This window comes from Colletes gigas, unplaced genomic scaffold (assembly GCF_013123115.1).
Source record: "Colletes gigas isolate AHSC1104 unplaced genomic scaffold, ASM1312311v1 Colletes_gigas_Sc00005, whole genome shotgun sequence".
Taxonomy (NCBI): Eukaryota; Metazoa; Arthropoda; class Insecta; order Hymenoptera; family Colletidae; genus Colletes; species Colletes gigas.
The window spans coordinates 9,951,196-9,963,213 of record NW_025106634.1 but is presented as its reverse complement, the minus strand read 5'-3'; the positions used below and the strand labels follow the sequence as shown (position 1 = coordinate 9,963,213).

Below are 12,018 nucleotides of genomic sequence, written 5' to 3'. Positions count from 1 at the left end.
ATCGGTCGCTTGATGGCCAACTCTTGTTCGAAGGCGCGCGTGAAAATGGTTAAGGTAAACGTCTCGTCTGAGCTGGCACGATCACGATGTCGCCCCTCTTGTAGCTGATGAATAACTGCCGCGCAGTTAATGAGCTTTAAGAGAAGTGTTCGCGCGAATTCACGTAAGTACCCGCGAATGTTGGAGACCGGGCCGTCCGTGTGTCACCTTCCAAATAATCTGTCGAATTTTTGAGTATTTTACGAGGTCTTGTCAAAAAGAATGTTATATTCGATAAGATAATACTCTAGGATCTACGTGAAGTATCAGTGACACGATGGGGAAGAATATCTATTCCGTGTTTTCGTGCCCTTTCGCCTATGATTTAACTGAACAAACATTTTTCGTGGAAACGATACGCGTCATGCTGCATTATCGAAGCAATACTTGCATGGACCCGAAGATACGGTAAATTTTACAGAACATAACGATTATATCGTATATTTGCAATTGCATGTAGACACAATGTTTACTCAACGTTATCTTTGAACCGAAAGGATACATTTACAATTTGATGGATCACCGCAGTTCCCTCCATTCGCTGTTACATTATCGTTTGTTACATTTAATTGCAACTAACGTTTCTGGCTTAAGCGTATCAAACGTTGTGATAGCAAAGCAACACTTAAGAATGTTGCAATTAAATTAGGATTACGATCGCAAGTAAAACCTTGAGTGGAATGCACGATGTAATACTTGCTTTATCATGATTGAGATAATGTTTTCGAACGAATGTCCACACATGTGCTTTGCGCTTTCCAGTGGAGGGCAGGCGTTTTGAAACGACGTCGTGAAAATGTTCCCCCGATTGTTTGTGTTCGGAATTTACTTTCCGCCGGGTACAAAATATTCACTGGTTATGAGAATAAACGAATGTATGTCGAGTCTATTACGATAGCCCGTTTTACGCGTCGGTCGCTTTATTTTGATAAATAATTTAGGTTAAGGTGTTACACCGGACACGCGTATAACCTGTCAAGTACGCTAAACGTTGATTAGCAATGGAAGATGAAGAGAAAAAGTGTGAAGACGCGGAGCCGAATGAATTTTACTTCGAATCCGATCATTTAGCGCTAAAGGGAAACAAAGATTACACGACACTTTTGAAAACGATTGTAATTCTCGAGTCGCAACGCGTTCAAGCCATAGAGGATTTAGATAAACTTTTATTAATCCGTTCGAAAGCACTGAAGGATCCAATATCTTTCGTCGCCCAAATACAAAATGGTGAACTTCCAGAGTTACCAGGACCCCAAAAAATAGCGGAGATTCCTTACATCGACTGGACGCAATACAACATAGCTATACCCGATATGCGTATGAGGCCACAAACGAGACACGGACACGTACTACCTCATATGCAAACAAAAACAGAACAAGAAAATGGAAAGGCACGTTAAATTTCATACATATTGTTTAAAATTTTTCAATTTCTATATACATATACGTTACTTTATATACTGGAAACATTTAGATTTTAGTACGTGGACGCGCTTTCGATGAAAGTAAGCCAGAAACTTTCAATCAGCTGTGGACAGTGGAAGAGCAGAGGAGATTGGAAGAACTTTTGATCGAGTATCCACCGGAAGAAGTAGAAATGAGACGGTGGACCAAAATAGCTAATGCTTTAGGTATGTTATAGATTAATTAGTTTCCTTCTAAGCTTCGACTCTTGCTTGTTTCCTAGGCAATAGGACTCCGAAACAAGTTTCTAGCAGAGTTCAGAAATATTTCATCAAACTCTTAAGAGCTGGACTGCCTATACCTGGTAGAGGCCCCAAAGTAAAATTGGATGCTAAAAGAGGAATAGGTCATAGACACCAACGAACTAATTACTCGTTATTCAGACGTTCTACGTTCTTTCCACATCAGGATATGTCTTTTACCATGCCCGACGAAAGTAAAGAGCTACCAGTTACAGAAGAATCTGTACGTATTTAATTTAATTTTATTTCCCAATTAAAATTATAATTTACATTATTATTTGTCTTACACTTTTACGTTTTCCAGGAAGATGATGCCGGGAATAGTATTATCGATGATAATCCTGAATTAAGGCATATAGAATTATTAAGACAAGTGAAAGCCGAGAAAGAAGATAATTCTTCTCCCGAATATAAACATATTGGATACAAGGTACCACATTTTATTTTTGATAGAGTATCAAAAACATATATAAGTTTAATGATTCTCTCCTTATAGTGTTCAATCTGTGGAGAAGAACCTTTAACAGGTACAAGATGGCATTGCATAGAATGCCTCGATGGAACTGATATTTGTGGTGATTGTGCGGTCGCGCAATTAGAAACTGATAACCCAGTTCATAATGCATTACATAGACTAATACCTGTAAAACCACCACAATATTCTAGAAACTACGATTTAGACTATTTTCCACAAAGTTTTAGTAATTCTTCTTACAATTATTTGGATCCTAACTTTTTACCTGAATAATTGTTACTGTTTTATTCTGTTTGTAAAACTAAAGTTTGGAAATAAATAAATAATTTCCTAAGAACGTATTATGTATCTGTAGATTTCACATCTTCTACGTCTGTGGAATTTGTACCAACGACATTCCTCTTTGGAAATTTTAAGGTAATTGTTTTCTTGTACTGATCGAAAGTATTGTTTCGTATATTTTCCCGAATAGCTTTAAAAAATTCGAGGTAATGATGAATATTGTGTCTGAAAATTGAATTCGATATACGAATAAATAATGTAGTATTAAAAAATTACGTAATTATGCGAGTAATATTTACATCATCAACAGTACTGCGCAAAGCATTTCTTTGGTATTATGTAAATGGTGTAAGTACGCCCTAGTATGATTTTTACATGCAAGACATTCGCAGTGAGAGCATATCGGAGAGAAATCGTCTTCGTATCTGTCACAAAAACTAATTAGTACAAAAATGCAAGTGTTATAAATTTAATTATATTTTATATTACCTCTTCTCTGCAAGCCCTATCACATGTGCCACGTTATTACAAGTACTGTGGTCGCACAAAAAAGTTAAACCCTCTGAATTCTCTACAGCTATGTACGGATATGATGTATCAAATATATCTACACCTAATTCGATAAGATCTAATACCGTAAGCGGATTCCAACAACCCAATGATACTTTAAGTTTTTCAATAGGTAAAAGACTCTGAAATAATTGCAATCAATGATAAAATATTCATACGTAACAAGGATTTCTTTACTTACAGCAGTATGTTTCATTATTTCTTTAATTTGCTCTAACGAAATGTTTTGCACATTTGGTCCATTATTATGCAATCCATCTATCACATATCCTATTATCGGTTTATCTTTTAAATCATTTATAGACATTGTTCTGGTTTCTATATCATAGCCACCTTCGATCGCACCTAATATACCTACTGATTCTAAGATTTTAGATTTGGTATGCCTAGCTAGACACTGTTCAAACAATGTCTTACTACGTTGCGCAGCCTTTTTAGTTCGTTTTTTCTTACTATCGATATTAGTATCTCCATCGCATAACGCAACATAAAAATCTGGTTTAAATGTCTCAATAATATCCATGTATTTATCAGCTGTTAATACTTGTCTTCCATTTCTTGCCCATAAAGAGATGGAATCAAGTTTCTGAAAACCTGAAGGTGTAGGTTGAGCTGTGTCATGTATTGTAAGAAAATTTATATATTCCTAAAATATAAATATTTAAAAATTTAAATTAAATGCACGAGAAGACTATTTTAGAAAATTAAAAATGGCATAATTATATTATACCTTCATACAAATAAAATTTGCTAAATTAGTATTAGTATCTTTGACTGATTCAACAATTGATATTGTGGAAGCAAGTGACACAGATAACATATGTTGATTCGAGGTGACCATTTTAAAAACATCTTTAGTTAAATGAGGTACACAACCACTCTAAGAAAAACACGCAGTTTTAATTGTAGCATTGCTTTAAGTACACGTATCGTCCAATTATCAAATATTACCTTCGTATAAATAAGAACAAGAGGAGTTTCGAAACTAACATCAGGAATTCTTTCAAATTCCATTAAAGTTCCAATGCGGGCGGCACAAGGTTGAATCGAATTAGTAATAAATTTCATACTGATTCAACAATAATCAACAATAATTGAATCTTATTGTTAAACATAACCTTACTAGTATACACATGGATGAAAGGACTACAGTTGCATATAGCGACGCTTTTCACAGGTGTCCATGACGAGAGTGATTGATACGAAAAAATTTATAATAAATTAATGAAAAGGCTTGACCTGCAAACGAATTTCCTTCGATTGCAAGTATAACAAAAAATGTTTTTACACTGTCTTTTACTACCGATTTATATTAACATTTTCATCAGTGATAACCATTAGAAACGTAAAATTATCTTTAATACCCTTCGATCAGGAATCGTTAGTAGTCGTTTTAAACATTTTTCCAAATATAAAAGAACTATATTTAATAAATGAATCACAAATAATTAATCTTATTAAAACTTAAATATTATTTGTTTCCTAAAATATTATTTTATTTGAACATTTGTGTAAGGTAAATCCCTAGTTTATTTTTAGTACTTTATTTCGATCGTAAAAATTTGTTTATGATTTTAGAATGTATAACATAAATAAAGCATATTGTATAAATGTACACGGTGAAAGTGCTTAAAAAGTAACGAATTATATGAAAGTATTGATAACTCGCAATTCCCTTACGCAACACGTTCATAGTTATCACAGGTACAAAACCTGAATGGTGTTATTGGTGGCACAGACAAGGTATACTAATAAACCTTTCACCCAATGTATTTTTTCGGCCTATTTTTCTGGGGCTCTAGAGCCCCATTACCATTTTCGTGTCACTCGCAACGTTGCCAACAGATTTAGAAATAAACACAAGACGAAGTGAGACAGAAAATGAAATTACAGAAATTTTAGTATTTTTTCACGGAACGAATCGATTAATTTCATTGGAATAACTAATCGATTAAAATTATTTAAAGATTTCAAGATTATTAAAATACGTAAGGATGTACCTCATTGACAACTACACCGAAAATCCTTATTTATTTAAAAAATAACTCGGTATGGCAGTCAGATTGATTTGGGTCATCAAAATCCATAAGGTGACAGGTCTGTTCGTATACCTCGTGTGTATTTCGCGTAGCATCAAAAGAAAAACGGTAGCTTGGAATGTTTATTGTATTTCTTTTATAATCGCGATTCCTACCGGGGCAACTTCGACGAGAATTTTTTTTCTCGAAAGTGCGTAGGATTTCAAGGATATGTCTATTACCAGAAATGATTCTAATTGATCCCCGCAACCGAAAACAATTTTTCCAGAACGATTAATATTATTTTAATACTTTTAAAACGTTCCAATTGGCCGACACGAGAATCGTTCTCGTATGTTTCGAGATTAAATCCCTCGATGCTTGAATATTTTCCAAATTTACGATCCAAAGTACACGACTTCTATTCGTGTGCATTAATGTGTGTTTTGTTGGGTGTTGCAACACATTGTTTTGCGATTTTAGTGACGCAGTTTACGTATCTTCGTTAGAATCCTGTATAATTTACTGATAAGAAATGAAAGATGAAAACTTGTACAAAAGAAAGTATCGTATAGAGGACGGAAGGTCGGAGAAATGTATACGTGATGTACGACCTTGGTTCTCGACAACAATTCAAAGAAACTTTCAGTCTCCTCGAATTTGTCCATATTTCCATACCTATTGTTTGAAATAATTATTAATTAACATCAGGCAATAGTTAAAATAATGCTCGATAGCGTGGGTTGTATAAATAATTGTTTTAATACCATTTTGCGTAGAATATTCATTTTTCGGTCAAAGACACGGTTAACCGTTAATTAATTGGTGAACTCGCCAAGGACGGTCATCCCCACCCCTTCGACTCTTCTGCCTGAGGCTACCTGCCGGTGACTCTCTCACTCTCTCTCTCTTTCTCGGCGCTGGCGGACGTGACGGAACCCCCGTGGGTCTGCGCTCCACCTTTTCTCACCACTACTGACCACTGGCCGAGCACTGGTCAACTTTGCTGACCAATACTGACCATTAGTGACCAGTAGAGAACGAGTTCCGAATCTCCCTTTTGTAATTTCTTTTCCAACCTTCGAGCGTCTGTTGGGCTTGAATGTGGGGTTTCATTTTACTTTTACTTCTTTGGTCTCCTTCTATATTTCACTACTTATTCCTTGGTTTGTTCGATGCACATTTTATATTGCATGTACAAATCTGTTTCATTGACCACTATCGACACAGTGGTGAGTGATATCTTAATCTCCAATTTCTCACTTCTTTTTCGACATTCAAATGTCTGTTGGGCTTGAATCTATCGTTTCACCTCGTTTTCATTTGTCCGGATTCCTTACATATTTTATTTCTGGCTCCTTGATTGCAAATGTGTTTGTTCCCGTATTTTATTCTTGTCTTAATGTTGCTTGGTGTATATGCTGTGCTCTTGTCCGTGTCTATTTTACGTCGCTGGTTTCTCTGGGTCCATTTATTTTATTTCAAGGCTTCGTGTTTATCAATTCATTATATTTAATTGTTTAACTAATCGTAAATGCCGCCTTTTTTAGTTTGTTACAGATTACTTACAGGCCTCTATTATCGTGGGACATCGTTGGACATCGCGGGACATTGCGTAAATTTATTTTTAAGGCCGCGATGCCAAGCAATTATTAACTTAGCTTCTCGTTCACTCGTTCTCTCGTTTCTTCTCGTCCAGTTCATCCGCTGCACGGTTCAGCATCGCGTCGCGTCGCGTATTCCATAATTTAGCTTCACCCCTTTTTAAACAAAATAATTGCTTGGTAGATTTAAATTAGATATAAGCATCGACGACTCCCATGTATGCGTCTGCGTATGTGCCAAGTAATTCTTTACCAACTAGCTTCTTGTTCACCCGTTCTCCCGTTTCTCGTTCCGGTCACCACTGCTTTGATGTAGAAAGCAAGTGATTGGCCGTTTAGCTGATCCGAAGGGTCAGTTGCTGTCCTCTGGCGAGACGATCCAAGAGAAAGCGTATTTCGGCCGCAGAGGGGATCAGGGACTGTTCCTGTCTGCGGTAGCCCCGACACACGCTCCCTCTCTCAGTCAGCCGTCCCGCGTTGGGTCCATCTGGCTCCCAACAGGATGCGTGGGAGAAATGGGGAACCTCTGTGCCGGGTGCGTCGATTCACTTCCCCTTCGATCGGACTTGCCGAGAGGCAACGGAGCTGACTTTTTTTACCAGTTACTCGGTTCGCGTGTCGCGTACCTCGTTCCTTGCGTCGATCACTGCTGATCGACATCGCGTCGTATCGCGTCGCGTCGCGTATCCCACAATATAGCTTCATCCCTTTTTAAACGAAACAATTACTTGGTACAACTAGACTAGAAGATCGAAGGAACATTGCTTCCTTCGATCTCTCTAGTTTAGTAATCTAGCTTGTAAGAATGTAAAAGGGAGATCGATGGAACTTTGATTCCATCTATCTCCCTTCGGGTCTCCATTCGCAGCAACCTCCACGTGGTGAGACCTGGGTAATATTATTTAACGTTTAATTAATAATCGTATCACTCTTGGCTGGGTAATGCAATTATTAATTAAAAACTAAATAATATTAGCAAATTGGCTGCGATCCGCTTTGCACACGTCATCATAAATATAAAGCTTCTTCGCTAGGTTAGTTTTGATTCTCATTGATTTATCAAAGATTCTAGAGTATTGTCAGAGACGAGGTATACGAGTAGATCTTTCACCAAATTGAAACCTCATTACCATTTTCGTGCCATTCACAACGTTGCCAATAGATTCAGAAATGAATTTTAATCCCTTCCATAGTCAATTCACATGTAATTACGTAATCACTACAGCTGTTTGCCTACGAATATTAATTCAGTGAATAGTTTTACAACTGACCGCCATCGATGAGAAGAGGGCGCTAAAATCACCTCCGAATTTTCAGGTCGGTATGGCAGTCAGATTGGACCACAATAGTCCATAAGGTGAAAGCTGTCTACTCGTATATGATTACACATTTTTATTATCGTGGTGCAACAGCAGAGGTTAAGACAAATACAATGATGTGTAATATGATCTTTAAACGATCTTGAAATTTTCTTTGAAAATCACTAGTATAAACGAATCTCGAAAGAGATTTAAAAGAGCGACAGAAAGTAGTAGGGACTTATTTCAATATAGTACTGGTATTTTCTATTTCGATATAAGTTCTTGGAGAATTGAACGAAATTAATAAGAAATTACGTAGACAGCTGTGTGTTGCTACTATCATTATATTGTAAGTACAAAGAAATTTTCAGGTTCTTTAAATTACGTCCGTGTAAATATTAGTAAAAAAAATCATCCGATGTATCGACGTAGCGCATTATTCCGATTCCCTTCCATAATATTGATCATCCATACGATAATGAAATTGGGCGACAATCGGTAAGTGAATTTAATTATTCCGATCAGAATGGAGTGATGCAAGAATCCTGTTGTCACGTTTTCTTTCCCTATTGTTTTTATAGCGCTCTGTACGTATTTTTCCGGCGTCGGTACCATCCACCCTGCTCTCGGCGAGTCTGTTGTATGATTCGTGACTGTTCCAGGTAATAAGCATTGCACGATTATGCCGTGTCTCGCGTACTCGATCTGCAGATCTCTGGTAAATTTCACAATGTACGCTTTGGTAGCCGCGAACACGGTTAAAAGAGGACTCGGCAATACGGCCACCACCGAGGCAACATTCACAATTACTCCTTTTCCTCTGACGACCATTTGCGGTAACAAAATACGACACATATTTGTAACAATAACGACGTTACAGTGCACGATACTCATATAGATCTTCTCTTTGTGCGGCAGATCAAGGAAATATTCCGGATGTGGATACGACATACCGAGATTGTTTATCAACACACCGATCTCCAAACCGAATATTTCTTTTTCGATCACTTTGTATGTTTCCAAACCTTCCGAGATATCTAGTTTGATCACTTTCGTCTTCACGTTGTACATCATCTCGATGTTACTGGCGATCTTTTTCAAGTTTTCGGTGTCCGGGCTTACGAGTATCACGTTTAACCCTATTTTAGCGAGCGCCTCCGCGTAAGCTTTTCCTATACCATGGGAACAACCGGTGATAACTGCCCATTTACCCATCGAATACAAATCGATGGTCGACGTTGTGAAAAAGTTCTTATACAGTTTGTATATTATGTCTCGGGACAGTTTGTAACCCCAATATATGATCGTCGCGTAACCTATTTTCTCAACCAACATCGTTCACGATTGGCGAAATTTCCAGGTCGTCGCTTCAGTGCATGCCAAAGGATAATGCGTTTTACGATAAATCAGATGGTTTTCGTTTATCGTTTGCACGTAATTTGTTGCTTCGGCCGGAGAATCGTGGAAAGGGATTCTTTGCGTGCTACGCCTACGACAGTCGAAAGGACGACATATTTCAAGGGCATGAAAACAGTCGAACAGGAAACGAACAGGATCGTTGCAAACACATATGTTTTCCCGCGTTTTGTTTCTCGAGAAGTGATCGTGGTAAATCATCTCGTATCGAGCCAAGTGTTCGTGTCCATACTTCTGTGCAGGGACTCGAGGTAGACGACTCTTACAGATGACATTACTCATTCTTTTCAATTTTTCAATACAAGAATACAATGCGTGCAATTCTATTGGTTTAATGTCGGAAACAATCGTCACGAATCGTGAGTCAACGTTTATCAATTATCAGATATTAGTCAATTCAAGTTGCAATCGACTAATGCGTTGCAGATCTATTTCTCAATAGCTATATCGATAATAAAAATTCAAATTTCGCTTTGTTGACTCGAATCAACGTACTTCCGGTTGCTTGGTCTGTATTCACACGGTGCACTTGGCTTTTTTCTAAATATACAGCGAGGGTAAAATAACAGAACACTTTGTATATTTGTATAATTTCATATAGTTAAAAACGAATAGGGGAAAATTAATATTTTTAGATTCTGCATACCTTTTACCTCTTACAGAGTAAATATACAAAATCTTATGTTTTTACGGATGCGCAAAAATAGACAATTATTCGGACACTTTGCAATTTAATTTCATAAAATAAAAATAACAGTGTTCGATCGAAGGTAACTTGGAACTATTATTTCCACGATTCGAGAAAGGAAGTAGACCGGAACTGGCTATCATGCCCGGGACTGATATAATTTTTATACATGCCCGAATAAGCGGTAAGAATTGCATCAACTCGATTATACGAACAATTAAAGTATGCAACGCATTCCTATCATTACTCTAGGTGCTGGGATGCATGATTATCTCTATAATTATTATCACGGTCATTGCTACAAAATTGTTGTTATCATTCAAACGGCCGCGCATTCAAAGATAAGCTGATAGGGAGCAGCCAGCGATGTTTTGATTTCTACAGTCTGTATACATTCGATGTCCTTACTTCTCTTTTGTCACGCGTCATTTGCGGTTTCGTTAAACCATATCGTTCCTCTCTTTTAAAATATAGAACACGATAAATATTATCGTATTTTGTTCGTCTCGTTGCCAACAATACCTCTGACACCGCATAAGCAAATCGCTGGCTTGGAAACACTTTCGTTCACGGTCGTCTGAAACCCAAGTAAGTACTTTATGTGTAAGCAATTCTTTGTCTTTGTACACGTCTAACCGCGGTGTGTTTCTGTTCTCAACAACACGTCACGTCAGTCATGTATGCATACAGTGTTCTTTCTTAACTAAACTTTATTTAATTGTTAGGTGATCGTCGCGGAAACGAACACAGAGTACATCCAAGAGCCTCGCGTGTTTCGCGAGGTTCGAGGCCTGGATGAAGAAAAGAAACAAAACAGGGGAAACATGGAGACCATGGATGAAGATGTGCCAGCGGGAAAGCTGGAGGATGTGGAGGAAGTGGTAGTGAAGGATGCCGTGGTGTCCATCGACACCACGGACAAGAAGTTACAGCAATACAAACAAAACACTTACGCCGCGAAGAAGACCGTGGCGCAAGGTATGATGGATGTTGCTCTGATCACTGCAAACGCGAACCAATTGCGATACTTGATCGAGTACCAACGGAACAGTCCTACGTTCTACGTCATTTTGAGCCTAATTATCATCAGTCTGTTACTTCAGGTAAGACTACCCTCTGCGATTTTACTCCTCTTATTCGGATTAATGACGGTAAGGCACAACTTGGCGTATTTTGCACCGTAGTTCTATTCTATTGATACAAAAACCGAAACCTAGAGACCTAGAGAATTCATTGTTTGGGCTTTAGCCAAGTTACTGGATGATACCAATTTTTGCATCAAATGACCGGCTGATTAGATTTTTTTTTATGGGAATATTTACAGTCTGTCAGTAAATAATGAGGAGTTAAAAAATAGGAATGCAAAGCATTTACCAACAAATGTCTGGTAACTTGTGAAAGAGAACGTAACTATGTACAGACCACAAACCAATATACATACATATACATATACATATACACCACCTTTTCGTCGCTAAGAACGATGTTATTCTGGTTGTTTGTTATAGATCGCCGTGGGCGTCAGTTTAATATTCAAAGGTCGATTCGACATGAAGGGACAGTCGAAATCTTTGAACGCACGAAGGATCAACAATTACGTTGTGGCCGGCGTTTTTCTCATAACAATTATAAACGTCTTTATAGCCGCGTTCAGTATATCGGTTCCAACCACGGAGACACGACTTATTCAAAGATCAAATAATAATCTATGAATAATCGTTTCTATCGATTATCTCAAGATCCAGCTCTCTGTTTAACCTTTTTTTTTTTACTATACGATAATGTTAGAACTCTATTTCCTATTTCGTCTGGAACGATAATAACGAGATATCCGAGATTGCAATACAACAGTAAATTATCTGTTTACATACACGCATTTCTATACTATTTTCTATACAAGATATATTTAGTGTAATATC

The 12,018-nt window shown here is 37.5% G+C and overlaps 4 protein-coding genes across 7 annotated transcripts; 2 read left to right on the top strand and 2 right to left on the bottom strand.

Moving 5' to 3' along the window:
• Positions 1 to 547: 547 nt before the first annotated feature.
• LOC122395040 (ZZ-type zinc finger-containing protein 3) lies at positions 548 to 2,493 on the top strand. The gene is made up of 5 exons (XM_043392333.1): positions 548 to 1,430; positions 1,514 to 1,670; positions 1,727 to 1,968; positions 2,050 to 2,175; positions 2,242 to 2,493. The coding sequence occupies exons 1-5, from the start codon at positions 1,041 to 1,043 to the stop codon at positions 2,491 to 2,493; spliced, it is 1,167 nt and encodes a 388-aa protein (XP_043248268.1). The 5' UTR covers positions 548 to 1,040.
• On the bottom strand, positions 2,050 to 4,316 carry LOC122395039 (queuine tRNA-ribosyltransferase accessory subunit 2). Of its 3 annotated transcripts, none has more exons than XM_043392330.1 (7): positions 4,024 to 4,316; positions 3,803 to 3,952; positions 3,254 to 3,718; positions 2,992 to 3,194; positions 2,802 to 2,939; positions 2,479 to 2,727; positions 2,050 to 2,386 (listed from the first exon to the last, which is right to left on the bottom strand). In XM_043392330.1, the coding sequence occupies exons 1-6, from the start codon at positions 4,138 to 4,140 to the stop codon at positions 2,562 to 2,564; spliced, it is 1,239 nt and encodes a 412-aa protein (XP_043248265.1). In that variant the 5' UTR covers positions 4,141 to 4,316; the 3' UTR covers positions 2,050 to 2,386; positions 2,479 to 2,561. The 3 variants fall into 3 exon arrangements, with proteins under 3 accessions (XP_043248265.1, XP_043248264.1, XP_043248266.1); XM_043392329.1 differs by having other exon boundaries at positions 2,486 to 2,727; XM_043392331.1 differs by lacking the exon at positions 2,050 to 2,386 and having other exon boundaries at positions 2,562 to 2,727; positions 2,802 to 2,927.
• Positions 4,317 to 8,406: 4,090 nt separating this feature from the next.
• LOC122395206 (very-long-chain 3-oxoacyl-CoA reductase-like) lies at positions 8,407 to 9,552 on the bottom strand. The gene has a single exon (XM_043392606.1). The coding sequence runs from the start codon at positions 9,328 to 9,330 to the stop codon at positions 8,407 to 8,409; it is 924 nt and encodes a 307-aa protein (XP_043248541.1). The 5' UTR covers positions 9,331 to 9,552.
• Positions 9,553 to 10,251: 699 nt separating this feature from the next.
• LOC122395205 (ninjurin-A-like) lies at positions 10,252 to 11,968 on the top strand. Of its 2 annotated transcripts, XM_043392605.1 has the most exons (4): positions 10,388 to 10,482; positions 10,574 to 10,687; positions 10,825 to 11,202; positions 11,608 to 11,968. In XM_043392605.1, the coding sequence occupies exons 3-4, from the start codon at positions 10,924 to 10,926 to the stop codon at positions 11,809 to 11,811; spliced, it is 483 nt and encodes a 160-aa protein (XP_043248540.1). In that variant the 5' UTR covers positions 10,388 to 10,482; positions 10,574 to 10,687; positions 10,825 to 10,923; the 3' UTR covers positions 11,812 to 11,968. The 2 variants fall into 2 exon arrangements, with proteins under 2 accessions (XP_043248539.1, XP_043248540.1); XM_043392604.1 differs by having other exon boundaries at positions 10,252 to 10,687.
• The last annotated feature ends 50 nt before the right edge of the window (positions 11,969 to 12,018 follow it).

Excerpts from the sequence above, each read along its gene's own strand:
- LOC122395039 (XM_043392330.1), bottom strand. The coding sequence starts at position 4,140 with ATGAAATTTATTACTAATTCGATTCAACCTTGTGCCGCCCGCATTGGA. Across the intron at positions 3,719-3,802 it reads CAAATTTTATTTGTATGAAG|GAATATATAAATTTTCTTAC; the intron begins GTATAATATAAT and ends TTTATATTTTAG. Across the intron at positions 2,728-2,801 it reads TGCGCAGTACTGTTGATGAT|ACACAATATTCATCATTACC; the intron begins GTAAATATTACT and ends TTCAATTTTCAG.
- LOC122395205 (XM_043392604.1), top strand. The coding sequence starts at position 10,924 with ATGGAGACCATGGATGAAGATGTGCCAGCGGGAAAGCTGGAGGATGTG. Across the intron at positions 11,203-11,607 it reads TCATCAGTCTGTTACTTCAG|ATCGCCGTGGGCGTCAGTTT; the intron begins GTAAGACTACCC and ends TGTTTGTTATAG.
- LOC122395206 (XM_043392606.1), bottom strand. The coding sequence starts at position 9,330 with ATGTTGGTTGAGAAAATAGGTTACGCGACGATCATATATTGGGGTTAC.
- LOC122395040 (XM_043392333.1), top strand. The coding sequence starts at position 1,041 with ATGGAAGATGAAGAGAAAAAGTGTGAAGACGCGGAGCCGAATGAATTT. Across the intron at positions 1,431-1,513 it reads CAGAACAAGAAAATGGAAAG|ATTTTAGTACGTGGACGCGC; the intron begins GCACGTTAAATT and ends GGAAACATTTAG. Across the intron at positions 1,969-2,049 it reads TACCAGTTACAGAAGAATCT|GAAGATGATGCCGGGAATAG; the intron begins GTACGTATTTAA and ends TACGTTTTCCAG.